This window comes from Hermetia illucens, chromosome 1 (genome assembly GCF_905115235.1).
Source record: "Hermetia illucens chromosome 1, iHerIll2.2.curated.20191125, whole genome shotgun sequence".
Classification (NCBI taxonomy): domain Eukaryota; kingdom Metazoa; phylum Arthropoda; class Insecta; order Diptera; family Stratiomyidae; genus Hermetia; species Hermetia illucens.
This window is the reverse complement of record NC_051849.1, coordinates 383928-400100: the sequence shown is the minus strand read 5'-3', so window position 1 is coordinate 400100 and position 16173 is coordinate 383928. Positions and strand designations below refer to the sequence as shown.

The following is a 16173-nucleotide window of genomic DNA, read 5'->3' as shown; positions in this document are numbered from 1 at the left end:
CCTCCATGTCCACTTAAAAACTGTGTTAGCTCGTAGCTTAGTTCCCCGTGATTCCTTTCCATCCATCTTCGAATGTGTGGAATGATACGGTAGGTCCAACGGCCAGTTTGTGCCTCGTTCCATCTCTTTTGCCATTTTGCGATGGATTCTCGCCGTGCTAGTTGCCGTCGAAGTACAATAGACTCACCGATTGCATACATATTGTCGTAGAGACGCCGACAATATGTATGCCAATGCCCTATGAGGATTGTCCCTGCCAGTACATATGCTGCTTCTCCTGATGTCGTTCGATAAGCACTGCATACCCTGAGTGCACTTAGTCGATACGCCATTCCTAGTTTTCCGCAGTTTCATTTGTTTTCCAGAACGGTTGCCCAAACTTGAGCTGCGTAGAGTAGCACGGAACTAACTACCCTTGAAATAAGACGACGTCGACTTTGTCTTGGTCCACCAATGTTCGGTAGTATCCTCGAGATCGTTACAGTGATGGAAGATGCTTTAGTTACAGCGCACTCAATGTGTTTTTTAAAGTTGAGTCTTTTGTCAACCATTACTCCCAAATATTTAAGCGACTCTTGAGAGTAAATTGTTTTTTCACCAACTTTAATTTTCACGGTCGTGTCTTTCCTTCTTTTGCTGATTAGCACTAGTTCCGTTTTATGTTCAGCAAGTGATAGACCGGACTTTTTCAACCAGGAATTGATCTCCCATATCGCTTCATTTGCATAGATTTCGATCTCGTCTAAGCGTTTTGTCACTATTGTTACCCCGATATCGTCCGCAAAGCCAATAGTTGTCACGCCGTTAGGAAGGCGTAGCTTCAGCACTCCGTTGTACATAATTAACCACAGTAAGGGACCTAAGACAGACCCCTGTGGTACGCCGCACGTCATTGGGAATAATTTCTCTCCATCGTCCGAGTCGCAATATAATCTTCTTCCAAGAAGAAATGCAACAACAATACATACAATGTACTTTGGAACCTTTAGTTTGGTTAGAGCCTCTACGATTTTCGTCCACTTTTGCAGTGTTGAATGCCTTTTTTAACATCGAGTGTCACCACTGCGCAGCATTTGTCATCTTGTATTGCAGCGCGAGCCAGGCCAGTCACCATGCTGATTGCATCGATGGTTGATCTCCCCTTACGAAACCCGAATTGGTTGTCGGATAGGCCTCCTTCCTTTTCCGCAACAGCGAGCAGCCTGTTGTATAATACTCGTTAAAATAGTTTACCAATGGTATTGACCAAACATATCGGTCGATATGAGGAGGGGTCTCCCAATGGTTTACCTGGCTTCGGAATAACTATCAACTTTTGCAGCTTCCATTGCTCGGGGAATTCTCCTTCTCTAAGGCATGCCGTAAAAACTTTGGCAAACATACCGGCAAACATACTGACGAAAGTGAGGTCTACTACCGATTGTAATTCTCCCCTCCGGTATGTGTTGGCTCCCCTAGAGTTCGCAAGTACGACATTTAGACGCGAGAATGCCTCTAGCAGTATTTGCCCCCTTGCATTTGTTTTTCTGCTTCCCCATTCTTCTGCCCATGAGTTCAAATCACCGGCAATTATTTTGGGATTATAGCGCCTGGCATCAAAAGATAGTTTCTCAAGCAACAAAGTGAATTCCTCCAGCGTGAGGCTCGGGGCTGCGTAACAACTATAGATGTATATACCTCCTATTTTGGCACGTGTAAATCCGTTCTCTGGATGTTTTTTACATCTTCTATAGCACGACTTCCGCAGCTCCATATCGCGGCTTTGCTGTTTTTGTCAGCTACCCATACTCCTCTATGAAGATTTTCATATTGTTCGCATACAATAGCTACGTCGACATTATTTTCAAACACGCTCTGGGAGAGCAGGTCTTGGGCCGCTCGACAGTGGTTCAAATTTAGTTGCATAAACTTCATTTGTGCTTATTTATGAACGCCTTTCTGAATACTGGGCAATTACTGCTTCCTGCAATGTGGGCGCTGTCGCTATTTTTCATTTCGACACAGAACACGTATTTGGGCTTTCCGTTGCAATCCTTCGCAAAATGGCCTTGCTCTCCGCACTTGCGACACAGACTAGATCTGTCTTGTGAGCTGGTACAGGCTTTCGCAATGTGGCCGAACTGCCAGCACTTAAAACATTTATGCACCTGACTTTGCTCTCGTATCCGGCAAACCACCCATCCAATACGAACTTTACCTGCTGCTATCGCCTTTTTTGCTGCTTCGATAGGAAGACTTATCGACGCTATCTGTGTATCCCCGTACGCCTTCCTAAGTCGTAGCACGTTGGCCTCGCTCACTGACTGTAGTCCTAATTGAGATTGCAAGGCTTCACAGATCTCCGACTTCGTGGCGATTTCATCCAAGTCCTTACACTCTATCACCACTGAATCTCTGCTCATTTTGATTGCTGCAGCCTCACCTAGTGCCACTTCGATTTTTTTCGTAGGTTTTCGTCTACATCTTCACCCGCTTTAAGCTCCAGCAACAGATCACCTTTCTGCGTACGTCTGATACGCGTAACATTACCACTTAGTTCAGTAAGGGAGGTATCTGCTTTTACTTTACGCAAAATCTCCGCGTACGTCAGCTCGCTAGTTTTTGTTATGATCAGCGCGTCTGGCCTGGCTCTCCTTTGCAACCGTTTCTTACCTTTTAATTTAGTCCAGGTAGATTCTTCGGCGCGGTTAGTGGCCTTTTCCGGGTGGGCCGATAAGCTTCCGTCGCCTGTCTTCCTAGGTTGCGCCGGAATTGGTATCTCCTTTTTGCGTTTCGCTGTCCGTTGGGGTGATTGTACCTCTTCGTTGGGGTCTCTTTGTCGCTTATTGCGCATTGCTGAGATGTCTCTTTCACCTTGGATACCTTCTTTGTCAAAAAGCCTCTTGGGAAAAGATGTTTTCACCATAGTTTGTGTTGCTACAGTAACCATCACTTTCTGTTGGCTGTTCGGCAGTATACCTTCTTCGCGTGCTTTTACATCCTCTTTAGCCTTAAAGTACGTCGCCCTGATAGAACGCACTTGGTCTTTGATAGCGTGATGGACGTTATTTCGCTGACCAACGTACTCCATCAGATTTTGGATCATTGCTCCCAGCTGTGTGAACGCGTCAGCCTCATTTAAAGAATTGACTCCACCGCTGCTGCTCTGTCCGTCTGTCTGTCTGTCTGTCTGGCTGTCCGTCACACGCATTTTTCTCGGAGACGGTTATAGCGATTGACACCAAATTTGGTAGAAAGGTGGGAACTATGAACGCTCACGCATACAGTGAATTACATCCTTTTAGGCCGAATTTAAGGGGGAATCCCCATACATGCAAAAGGGGGGAGTAAAATTTTTTTCATCAAATATAGTCATGTGGGGTATCAAATTAAAGGTCTCGACTAGTACTTTTCAAAGCCGAGTTTAGTTTTGACATTCGTTGGAAGGGTGCGGAGCGCGGGGGGTTGAAAGTGATCACTTCTTTAAGGGAGCCATTCTCAGAAACTACTAAACCGAAAAATCTGAAAAAAATCAGGAGGCTGCCGCTATAAGGTGCCTGGGCTCCGAAATACCTTCCATACCGATATCTGTTTAAATAAAGTTAATAATAGTATATTACTACAATTTTTTGTAATTGGTTAGAAATCCTTCTTAAGTTCATCCTTGTACCATGAAGTTTTGCAGTGATATAGGCTATAATATAGAGCATGATCTTACCAAGTTTGGTGGAAATCGCACTATTACTAACAAAGTTATAATGCCTCAAATTTGTTGCTTCTTTGAAAATTGAAGACTATGAATGTCAATATCACCCGAAAGTGGATACTCTCACATAATATACTAAGAAATACACAAAACCTTTCGTACCTGAAGCGTCCAGCTTCCGGTTTCCCGACTTGTTAGTAATTGGCTGCAAAACCCTTTAAGTTCATCCTAGCACCATGCACCTAGCAGACTATAATATAGAGCATGATCCTACCAAGTTTGGTGGAAATCGCAAAGTTAAAATAGGCCAAAGTTGTCGCTGCTTTGTAAATTCAAGACTATGAATGTCAATATTATCCGAAAGTGGATACTCTCTCATAATATATGCATATATTATGTGCTACGTACTAATGAGGCAAATGCACGCTTATATAAAGATAAGATTCATACGTGAAGCCTCCAGATTTCGGTTCCCCGACGTGTTTGTTACATTCAGTTCATTCGGAAACGATTGTACCTATTGACATAGAATTTGGTTGGGAGGTTTGAGCTATACTTAAGCATGTATCAAATGACGTAACGGCTCCCCGTGTGTGAACATTTTTTTTCTACCTTGTATATATTACGTGGGAGATTAAATGAAAAATCTCGATTACTACTTTCCAGTCCCCACTTTTGACGTGGTTGCAAAAAGGAAAGCGAGAGATAAAGAAATATAAATTTAGAGAGAAACCCAACTTAAAAATCTGGAAGAAGAAGCATGATGATGCCCCATATAAAATCTACGCCTGGATAATCCTGTTTAACCTGGGAGGTAGTCACTTGAACCGAGCTGTGACCAGAGGAGCGTTCCATGGCCACCCCAACTCTCCGGTGCTTTGGTTGATAGTAATGGGCGAAAATCTATGCATATTGGACAGGAGTAAAGTGAAGGTGGTGATATTGGTAGTCGGCAAAGGGGTGTCTGTGGAGGCTCAACATATGTAGAACTGACGGTTAAAAAGACCTGTATAATTTTCTATGCCTGGAAGGGGACTTTTGCAAGCAAATGGGGTCTTCGACCTAGGATGGTCCTCTGGATGTACACAGTCGTCCCATCCTAACCTATGATTCTATTATCTAGTGACAGGCACTGACCAAAAGTACAATAGAACGAAGTTTAATAGGATTCAAAGAACCGCATGTGCAGGTACTACCGAGCTCTGCAGTACTGCTCGGCAGATGCTCTCAGTGGAGGTTGAAGTGGGGTGATGTGCAACACTTTTTTTTCGTTGTTCAGGGAAAATCTGCAAAAATTAAATCTTTGAACATAAAATGACTGTATCATATAAAGGAAGGAAAATAGTAAATTTCTGCATCATTATTTTTTTTAAATTTCGACGTTTTTGTATTAATTTTTCAAATTTTCCGAGAGTTCGTTTTTGACGTTTTTCGAAAAACGTGAGGTGATGTGCAACACCGGTAAAAATCAGGTAATACATGCAAAGATATCTATCTCTGAAAATTGAATTGAATTTTTTTGCCAAAACTCGTTCACATGTGGACAGAAGTCTTCTTCTTCTTCATCTGATGATGAGGACTTGCGATTACGTTTTTTGAAGGTTGAGCGTTATCTTTGACCTGCTTCTGCGGCAATTATATCAATTTTTTCTTGGCCCGTTCATTGGCTTTCTTTTGCAAATCAAAGCGGTTTTATGACGACGTCATAATGCTAATTTTCAACGATTTTCTGCCACGGTATGGGAGTAGCAAAACGAACTAGGCAGCAACAATTATTGCTGTCCGAAGTGATTGGGATATGAACGCAATAGTGAACGTAGAAGATACAGATGCTGTTGCAGTTGATCAGACTCTATTGTTGACACCTGTCTGGTGCGACCAATGTCCATATTGTTGTCTAGGAAAACAATATTGTACACGTCTTTCTCTTCATCAGCTTCTTTGGCCATTAGATTCTCACTACTAATGTCTGCCGCAAGAAAATCGTCAGCTGAAAATTTGTCAGAATTTACAGGAAAAATGCCCATTTTTGTGAGGCCTTTTCGGATATTTAAGACCGTACAGCTCTGAATCGAGACCTTGTCAATCACTCCAGCTACATAGTGTATCTCGACCTTTCGCCCGACATTGCTGAAAGACCATTCATGGACTTTCACCACGTATGACTTTTTGACGGGACCAAAAACAAATACATCCAGCGGTTGCATGCGGTGGCTACAATGAGGCGGCAGTGTTAAGACAGTAATGTCGTTATCAATGCACAGATCGATGGCTTCAATCGAAATATGTGACACGTGATTGTCCACGATCAACAGTAGCGGATTGTCTTTCGAGTGAACTTGATCAAATGTTTCAGGAAAACGACAAAATCCGCTACTGTCATCCAGCCGCTTTCATTTCCATTATTGTTTTATAAAATAATGAAAAAATATGGAAGAATGAGTGTTGTACATCACCTCACAAAAAGTGTTGCATATAAGCTCAATCATATACGTGAACAGCTAACAACAGTGTTGTATATCACCCCACTTCACCCTACTTTTACACATACTTCAAATACGCTCTCAAACTACATGAGTCCAGAGATTAGACAGAAAACCTACAGGGAGAGTTACATCCTAGATGAAGTAACTCGTAACTCTGTGTGTTCCCTACGGACTATGCTAAATGCATGCCGAGTTTCATGAGAAACTTTGCTGTGGGAGAGTGGAGACCGAACGGTATGCTGCAAGGTTATGACACAGTATCCTTCACTGACGGATCAAAGATGGTCAGTGAAGTCGGTGCAGTGGGTTTCTCGTATACCCATAACGTAGCCGAGTGGTATGGTCTTACAGGATTCGCCAGTGTATTCCAAGCAGAAGTACTTGCAATACTGGGAGCTTGTCGATGGCTGGGACATCTTCCAGGCTGGTGAGGTGCAGAGTGCCGCGCTGAACAATCTAGGCAGCACGCTCAAAGTCACCCCCTTTTGGGTTCCCGGTCACAGAGGGGAATGAGCGGACCGGCGAACTGGCCAGGCGCGGCTCTGCTCTTGGCAGTCGCTTTGTGAGGACAGTGTGCGCCCCGCTGTCGATTGTCAGGAGCGATTGCCCAGTTCTAGCTAAAGCCAGACTACGGATATTAAGTAAACCATTCTTTGAGGACCTCAATAAAATTTTAATTGTAGGGTGGAAGAGTGCTATCTTCTGTGAATGCTACGGGCTGGCCCTAAAGATCTGAACTGGCTGGAATCTGCTCCCCTTAATCTTACCACAGCAGTCATGATGTTCTATTAAAACGGCGCACCACAGCGCTAATTGGGCTTCTTGGAGGACGACTAATACCTACCTACCCTAGCTCTCAAAATTTGATTAGAAATGTTGAAGCCTGAACATTTCTTCCTAGAAAGACACAGTAAATGGTAGGAATATGGGAATTGTGAAGCATAATAATTTATTAGAAAAACTCGTCTCAGATCTGAAAATTTTATTTTTAATGAAACCATTAAATACCTTTCATATGCAATTACATGTGACCTGAATGAATGCAATGAAACTCGTTTAATGGTAAAAGTGATGTTTCTAGAAGATGGGGAGAGGGTAAACTATTCACCGATGACTAGGTGGAGAATTATAGCTATTTAGGGACAACGCGATAGTAAAGTGCAAATATAAGCGGCTATTATTATTATTCTGTTAAGGGAAAGTCGCACCGCGTTCTTGAAGAACTATTGTGCCCTTTTTACTGGATATAGTGTACCTGTTGATCATAGTATCTCAAGCAGGCCTGTAACCGTTAGGAACTTTAGTATGTTCCCCACTTCCAGATGTTTCAGCTTTGCATCTGGTATTAAATGTTCTCCCAGATATATCGACCTACTTTGCACAAGTGCCGGACACTTCCCAGGACGTGCATAGAGGTTTCGTCCTCCTCCTCACAAAACCTGCAGGCAGTGTTCGTAGATATCCCTAACTTCCCTAGGTGATAGTTCAGCCGACAATGACCAGTGAGAATTCCCACTATGATTCGGAGGTTCTTTTTGGTGAGGTTTAAGCAATCCTTTGTACGCATGGGTTCGCATCCCCCAATAAGCACCCTGGACTGCTCCATCCCTGGTAGGCCCGCCCAATATAGTTCTCTCAACCGTTTCTCTTCGTTTCTTAGATTCATAGCCATGAAACCGTTTCCGATTCCACAGAAGGGTTCTGGCCCGTGTAAAGGCATCCCTGCTCCCTTCTTGGTCAGTTCATCCGCTGCCTCATTGCCTTCCAACCCCGCATGGCCTGGAACCCAAAGTATCCAGACCTTGTTGGACGAGCCGAGTGTATTCAGTCAAGGCATTCCCATATCAGTTTAGAGTTCACCTGGTTGAACCTAAGTGCCCTGATCGCTGCTTGGCTATCGGTGAGAATAGCTATGTTCTGCCCCCTGTAGTTCCTTTGCAGATTAAAGGAGGCACATTTGTCTATGGCCTAAATTTCCGCCTGGAATATCCTAGTGTACCTGCCCATTGGCTCAAAGCACATTTTCCTTGGACAAATGACACCGGCACCCGCTCCCTCTGCTGTGAGGGATCCGTCAGTGTACCAAGTAATCAGTTGCTGGTTTAAGCCGTATGTCGCAGCCACGCTCTTCCAGTTTGCCTTGTTACTCCAAGGTGTTTCAAACTTCTTATCGAAGTGAAACCTCGTTGTCATGTTGTCCCTCAGTATTAGTAATCAATCTTCCTTCGATAAGCGGCTAACACATGCAAGTATGTTAGGTGAATCCAATACGACATTTTTATCTAACTAATGAACTGTTCGTTACTTAAGTATAAATAAATATAATATAATATTTTATTTCAGAGGCTGTGTTGGGCGTTCCAGCAAAGAAAAGTGGTACTTTAGAAGTTGAGGAATCTCCCTTCAGACAGTAAGACCACATGAATTATTATATTGAAAACGATTTAACCGTTTTGGTATTTCCAGAGGAAAGGTGGTTGTTCCTTATCGAGTAACACATCCGTGGCTTTTAATTGATGCTGTATATAGAATGACGCAAACTGCTAATGACGAGCTCAAGCAAAAGAAAAAGCTGGATGAATTCACATATAGGATGATCCAACGTCGGCGCGCCCTCCGGAAATCGGATCCAAACTTTCAGCAGAAATGCCTGTTAGATTATATGATCGAAATATCAGAATCGTGTCCCGATTTCACAGAAGATGATATTGTAAGTGAAGCTTGCACTTTTATGTTGGCTGGACAAGATTCAGTGGGAGCAGCTGTAGCTTTTTGTTTGTTCACTCTTGCGCAACATCCGGAAATTCAACAAAAGTGTTACGATGAGTTGGAGGCAATTTTTGGGGATGATAATAGACCACCTAATATGAATGATCTACGGGAAATGAAATATTTGGAAATGTGCATAAAAGAAACCCTGCGCCTGTACCCAAGTGTTCCGCTATTCGCCAGAAAAACCAGCGAAGATATACAAGTTGGAAAGCATACGTTGCCAGCAGGATCTAATGTGTTCATTATTCCATATGCTACACACAGATTACCGCACATTTATCCTGATCCCGAAAAATTTGATCCGGAACGGTTTACTTCAGAAAATTGTGAAAAACGACATCCGTACGCATACCTGCCTTTCAGTGCAGGTGCTCGTAATTGCATTGGTCATCGATTTGCAATACTGGAAATGAAAACTGTTATATCAAAAATCTTACGTAGTTACGAACTTCTACCAGTACCAGGGAAGACTACATTTGAACCAACATTCAGGATAACTCTGCGAGGTTCCGGGGGACTATGGATACGGCTGGGTACTAGGACTGCAACTTGAAATAGTTGCAAATAACTTGCTTCCCGTTTATTTTCAAGTGAGCACTATTTTGTTTTGTATAGAAAAATGTAAAATATAATTTTAGCGGGTCTGTAAGTGTAAAAACGGAATGAGCGTGTCTTCGTGGCGTTTCTTTGCGGCAGCTACATATATTTATTTATATTCTAAGTTATATCCAAGTAAGTTAAGCATTTTTATACTCTAGGTACATATACCAGTATCTGTTTCCTAATGAAAAGAAAAACATCTCTTGGAATAAATGCAGTTCGATTCATTCTTGTGAGTATTCATTCATTTCGTTTGTCGGAAGTGTTTCATTGATAAATTGTAATGTTTGGAAAAAGTTTCGTACGTGACAACCTTCAGTGCATATTGTTACGTATAAAAATCGCTTCCTGCGTTGTAAAAATGCGTACAAGCTAGCATATAATTATGCATGCTAATTTTGGGTGCTCAAATTCACTTTTCACTATAAAAACAAATAGTGACCATCGGACCGACAAAAATAATTCTAACACACCTCACACGTCGGACAATGTACTTAGCACTCCTTTTAAGTAAAGGTAAATGGACTGGTACATGGTGTTCCTGTATAGGTACGTACGCGGCCATGGAATTATAATTATCATGACAATTTTTATGTTGTGTTTTGATTATCAATTGCAGTTAGATCCAAGCTCAATTGAAGCATGTAATCATCTAAAATTTAGTTGAATTGTTAAATAATTATACGTGCAACATAAAAATGCTCTACCAAGAACAAAACAAAATTTATTCTAAAATTATAATATAAACAAAAAATACATAAAATTTAGAAACTTCATAGTAAATATATATGCGCAGAAAACGTCTTTGTGCCGTTTTGGCTTTTTTTAGTGAAATTTTTTCAACGCAAAATATAGTTTAATCGGAAGTACGCTCTCTTATAGAGATAGAAATCACTTTCGCTAGCCTAGATGACAATGAATCAATTACTAATTTTAGGACATCGCCATCAATTTTCTGCCATTCTTTCAACAGAGCGACTTTTAAATCCTTAACAGTCGTAAACTGACCTTCATTTTTGAAAACTGATGCCGATGGTACACTCCACGAATTTTTGATTGGATTTAAGTATGGACTGTTGGGTCGCCACTATAATGCCGGTATATTTTTGAATTTAAAAGAGTCGACAGTGGCATTCGCTTTATGAATGCTGGCATTGCCTTGCTGAGAAGTCGACTTATCAAAAATTGATAGACCAATAGCTTTCTCCAAACTACAATTTTATTTTTGAAAGTAGCTTTGTGCTGATGAAGGGGGTAAGTTACTCCCGAAATACATATCTACAATAAAATTGTAGTTTGGAGGAAGCAACTGGTCTATCAATTTTAGGCTAAACTTCAAATAGCAGACGATATCTAATCTCCCAGATATCAAATAAATTTCTGCAGGAAATTCTACATATAAGCGCATTGTTATATAGTATAGTTCTAAGTATATGTTGGTGTCCATATTGCATGATATAAAGCACAGTGGTGACCGTCCATTATATCCAAATACAGCTCAAACCATTACTGATCCCTCACTAAAATTGCGTCGATGCCGGGTCTCTCTGAGACGCTGTAAATCACGCCAATATATCCGTTACCGCCGCGGCTATCCAAATTAGATTTTTTTCATCACTAAATATAACTTGATAGAATTCCAGCCTCCAAAGTTGGTGTCTTTCGGTCAATCGCAATCGGGCTCTTATATGAATTAGTTTCAATATAGGTTTAACTATTCGCGAAGCATATAGGTTTCGATTTTCTTTCTTATTCACTGATGAACGTCGAATACCCCGCTTGTGCCGGTCATCAATCGGCGACTTTCTGCGTTTTGCGTTATAACACTATCATAATCTAGATCTTCTAGAAAGTTCGTAGTTCGTAACGGAATTTAAATGATGATTAAGTCTTGCTGCATTTCACTCCTCCTCTCTTAATCGTGTAATCAATCCACGTTTCTCTTCTGATAAGATTAGAAGTATATTAGAGCACTTCATTCAAGACCGTAACAGTACACTGTAGGAGGCAATGTGGTCAGCATTACTTTTGCCCGAGATTATTACCCTGATTTGACTCAGATACTGATTCGCAGTTATTATGGTGTCTTTGAAACCGAATTTGCTAAGAGGTGCGATCGGTGCAACCCCATATCGATCGCGGATATTCTCACTTCAGACGTGATCAAGGCGTTTCACGTAATCAGTACAATGCAACATCTTCGCCCCCATTACCGCAAGACGCCGTTCATTGTCTTTGATAGTCAACCAACACTCAGAACTATAGAGAGCGGTAGGCGGACGACATTGCAGAAAATTTTAGATTTGGGACGTGCGCTGATACGTCGATCGCAAAGAACACCAGTTGTGGAACGCTACTTCATCTAGGTTGCGTTAATGCGTGAAACAATTTCATTACGCAGTTCTCCATTGGCTGATAGCATTGACTCGAGATATTTAAATCTCTGAGTTCTGGCAATGGCAGTAACCTGCCCCTCGAAATATTTAAATCGCTCATTTCAAGCAATGGCAGTAACCTGCTCAGAACTGAACGATTTAAATATCTCGGGTCAATGTTATCAGCCCATGGAGAACTACGTTATGTTTCACATATAGGGGAACACAAAACCTTTCATACCTGAGGCGTCAAGCTTCCGGTTTCCCGAGTTGTTTATATATAAGGAAAATAATACCTCTTGCTATCTTCAGACACCCTTTTGCTGTCTCCCAAGTTAATGAAATGTTTTGGATGGTTGGTCACCTCCATATTTCATGAGTTCGGTTGTGATTCGATTTGATCCCGGCGACTTTTGGTTCATAGGCGTAGCTACGGGAATCATTTCTTCCAGTTCGGGTAAGCGATACCTCCAACTTGTCGGTATGTAAGTTTGTTGGTTGTATATGGTTTGAAATCAGATTGCCTTCTTTGTGTCGGTAAGGGGAGCGTATAACTAAAATTAATAACACTTGAAGTTATTAATTTAATATATTTTATTGATCTTCATCCTTCCACAGTTCCAACTAGACTCTTAGTTATTTATTTAATATATTTTATTGATCTTTATTGATCTGTAAATGGGAGATAACCTCTCCCCTATTTAACTTGAAATTCTCCGTAATTTTACTGGATTGCGAGCTTTTTACAACAATTTTCAATTTTTTTTTTTTGTGTTTTTTTTTTTTTTTTTTGTGTCCATGATATAGAGTAAGTATTATGATAAATAGTATTAACAGAAATGCGATTACAATTGAACCAGATAGGTAATTTATATTTTTATGAAATTTTAAAATATTGATATGTTCCAAGTTTCTCTTATTTTCTAAAACTATCTCTTTGAAATCAATGTTTTTGGTGAAATTATAATCCGTATTTTCATTATAAAAGAACCTGTCAATAAATTTTACATTTGTTTTACCAAAGGTTTGATTTAGTATCTGGATTGTACAGTTATTGATGTTGATTAAATAGTTACCATTTAGGTGTATGTTTCTGTCGTCACAATAATTAACAATATTAGTTTGTTTAAGATTCTTACAGATTATAGTGTTATCATCAACCTTCACAATTTCTGTTCCATTATTTTCTACAAGTACGCAATTATTTCTTGTAATACTCTTTACTCAAGGGTTTCAACTCCCTTTCATAATTCAATTTTTCATCATAAACATATTTTGTTCCATTTATTTCTATAAAATACTGATCTTCTAACATTGCTTGTAAATTATTCGTAGTGGGTAACGATGTAATTAATTTGTACTCTTCAATTTTGTAAGAATTTGGAATTTTAAGGGCCAAAATTATTGTGTTTTCCTTATACTTCAGTAGTCCGGTTCGTACGTTTTTGAGTTTATAAAAGTCCAGTTTAGTCGTCAAAATTTCGGTTGCTGTTAGCATACTAGAGTGAATCAATCCATGTTTCATCATTGCTATGTTGTCAATAATCTGATTTAACTTCTCTTCCAAAATTCGGAGTTTTAAAATTTGGTCTGTTTTCAGTTGGTTTTTTACTAATAATTTTTCGTTTTCTGTGAGTTGTTGAAAGGTTTTACTAATTGCGTTTCGGTCTGACTCTATCAGATTTTTAAGGTATTTAATCGAGTTATTAAAATGAGAATTGAGTTCAATTTATTTATTAAGGTTTTGAACTGCATTTTCACAATTCTCTTCTATTAGTTGGATATTGTTCTACTATTTCCTGTCTATCTGTGGTGTTGCTAATAGTAGAAGTTGCAGTGCAACTACCCAAACTGAGGTCATCACCTGCAAATTTACGAGGACGTTTTATATTAATGGGATGTTCTCTACCTAATTCTTTAATCCTATATCTCGGTTCGTTCTTATAGTAATTACGTTTATAGTTCTTAACTGGAATAATTCTCCTAGTCTCCCTATAATCTTCTCTTTTCTTATTAAGCTTATTTATATATTTATTCTTGTACTCCTTCAAAGTCTTTTCAAGCATTGCAGGATCAGCCCGTACTGCTTGATTCGGAGTCATTTTGATAGAAGAGTGATATCTATCATTATAATTACTTACTGCCCTATGTATTTTCTGTAATAAAGTTAGATCTAATTTCCTCATAGATACTAGTTTTTCCTGTAATGTTGAGTGAAACCTTTCGATATCACTATTCCCTGTATGGGTATTAGGTTTCGTGAAATGTAATGCTATACCTTGCGTTCTAAAGAAGTCCTTGATATTAATACTGGCGAACTCATTATCGGTAATAATCTTCTGCGGTTTACCAAATTTAGAGAAGTGTTCTTCCAACACTTCGATCTTCCTATTCCAATTTCTATTTTGCAAATGATAAATATAAGCTTTTTTCGTCAGCTTATCAATTAGCGTTAGAAATGCCTGCTTCATGAAATAGTATATATCCATATGCAAAATTTCGTTTATACTAGTGGGAGTTTCACTAATTTTGTATTTAACTCTGAAAGGCTTACGTTCGTATTTGGTTTCCAAACACGTTTTACAATTATTAATAACTTTGGTTATCTCCTCGACTAACTTCGGGTAATACAATTTATTTTTTAGACTATTAAAGGTTTCTATAATCCCACTGTGCATACTCTCAACTGTGTGATATAAGGATATCTGTCTATGGATTTCCTCTGCTGTTTTTATTTCTCTAGCCCTCATTGTAGCTTTGATAAACTTTATGTTCCTATCGTCTCCAAATAGTTCAATTAATACTTGCTGAATTTTATTAAACTGATGGTATGAAAGTTCGGTGTAGATTCCTGTTATACCTGGTCGAATATACCTTCTTAAAAGGTCAACCCAATGGTCCCTATCCCTAGTCATATCCATATATATTATTCTACGGTTATGCAATATTTCTATTTCCTGATCTACGTCATATGCTAGTATTAACTGCGTTTTATATTTATTTACTATGGTCTCTTTAATAGGAATGTGATCCAACTGTTGTTCATCTTGTGAATGAACTGTAGCGTTATCTGACAAATCATTGATCGATTGGTTATCAGTGGAATTTTCTTTTTGATTAGTGGCTTTTGGAATGCGACTCAAGAAGTCTGCAACCTTGTTTTCCTTACCTTTGATATACTCTATATCAAACTGATACTCTTGTAGTTTCAGTAACCACCGTTGATTACGTTGACTAAATTCTTTCAATAAGTTTTCCATTTCACTTTTTTCTTCTTTATTTAAATGACTTAAGTCAACTTTCCCTTGTTCGGCATTAAGTTCAAAGCACTTGAGGTTTTCTTCATTTTCTGAAGAATCTAAAGATATTTTACTACCATTATTTAGGATGAGACATTTATTCTCAAAATTGAAGATTTTCACAATTTTGGATAATATGTCCATTCCGATTAAAAAGTCATACGGCTTCCCTAATAAATCCCTCTTATACCATTTGATTCCACCTTTTGGATCAAAGTTAAATTCTGTTGGAATATTTGTAATTACTCGTTCAACGCTTTCCGTGGTTGTATGGTTTATAGTCTGCAAACGGATGTTAGTCTTATCGAAGATTTTAAACTTGCTACAATCTACTCTAGCAGAGTTCACAATGCTCATTGTTGAACCTGTATCTATCAAGCACTTGTACAATTTATTATCAATGGTAAGATTAGCAAAGATTTTGTTTCCGAGGCCTAATTCATAAAAAAACTCTGGTTCAATATTATGAACCTCCTCGTTTACTGAATTAGACCCGGGTGATGGGTCATTTCTATTTTGATTTGATCTTCTATGGGTCACGGTACCTATCTCCATAGGTTTAGGTGGTGATCGCCTAACCTGGTCAGAACGATTCCAGGAATGTTGTCTATGTTGAGTAGGATTATTATTACTTCTAAACCCAGAATCTCGGAAGTTATTTAGTCGAGAATTTTGTCGATCTTGCCAAAAATGTCCCGAGCTACGTCTGTATTGATTTGATTCTACTCTATTTGGTCTACCAAAATTTGAATTGTATTGTCCATGATTACCGGATTGTTTCTGTCTATTGTCCTGTTTGTTATGGTGTTTTCTATAGTCCTGACTGTTATAATTCTTTCTTTCCTGATATAGTGTTTCTCGGTCTAAATTATCTTGATCGTAGCCCACGTACGAGTATAAAATTTCTTTTACTTCATGTAAATCAAACAAATTTCTTATATCACGTGACAAATTAC

The 16173-nt window shown here is 39.4% G+C and overlaps 1 protein-coding gene across 2 annotated transcripts in view; it reads left to right on the top strand.

The window, feature by feature from the left end:
• LOC119661663 (probable cytochrome P450 4aa1) overlaps positions 1 to 9790 on the top strand; it is a 35144-nt gene extending 25354 nt beyond the window's left edge. For both annotated transcript variants that reach the window (XM_038071098.1, XM_038071097.1), the window contains 2 exons: positions 8515 to 8581; positions 8638 to 9790. In XM_038071098.1, the coding sequence (XP_037927026.1) occupies positions 8515 to 8581; positions 8638 to 9496 (926 nt within the window). In that variant the 3' untranslated portion in view covers positions 9497 to 9790. The remainder of the gene's footprint in view (positions 1 to 8514; positions 8582 to 8637) is intronic.
• Positions 9791 to 16173: the final 6383 nt, after the last annotated feature.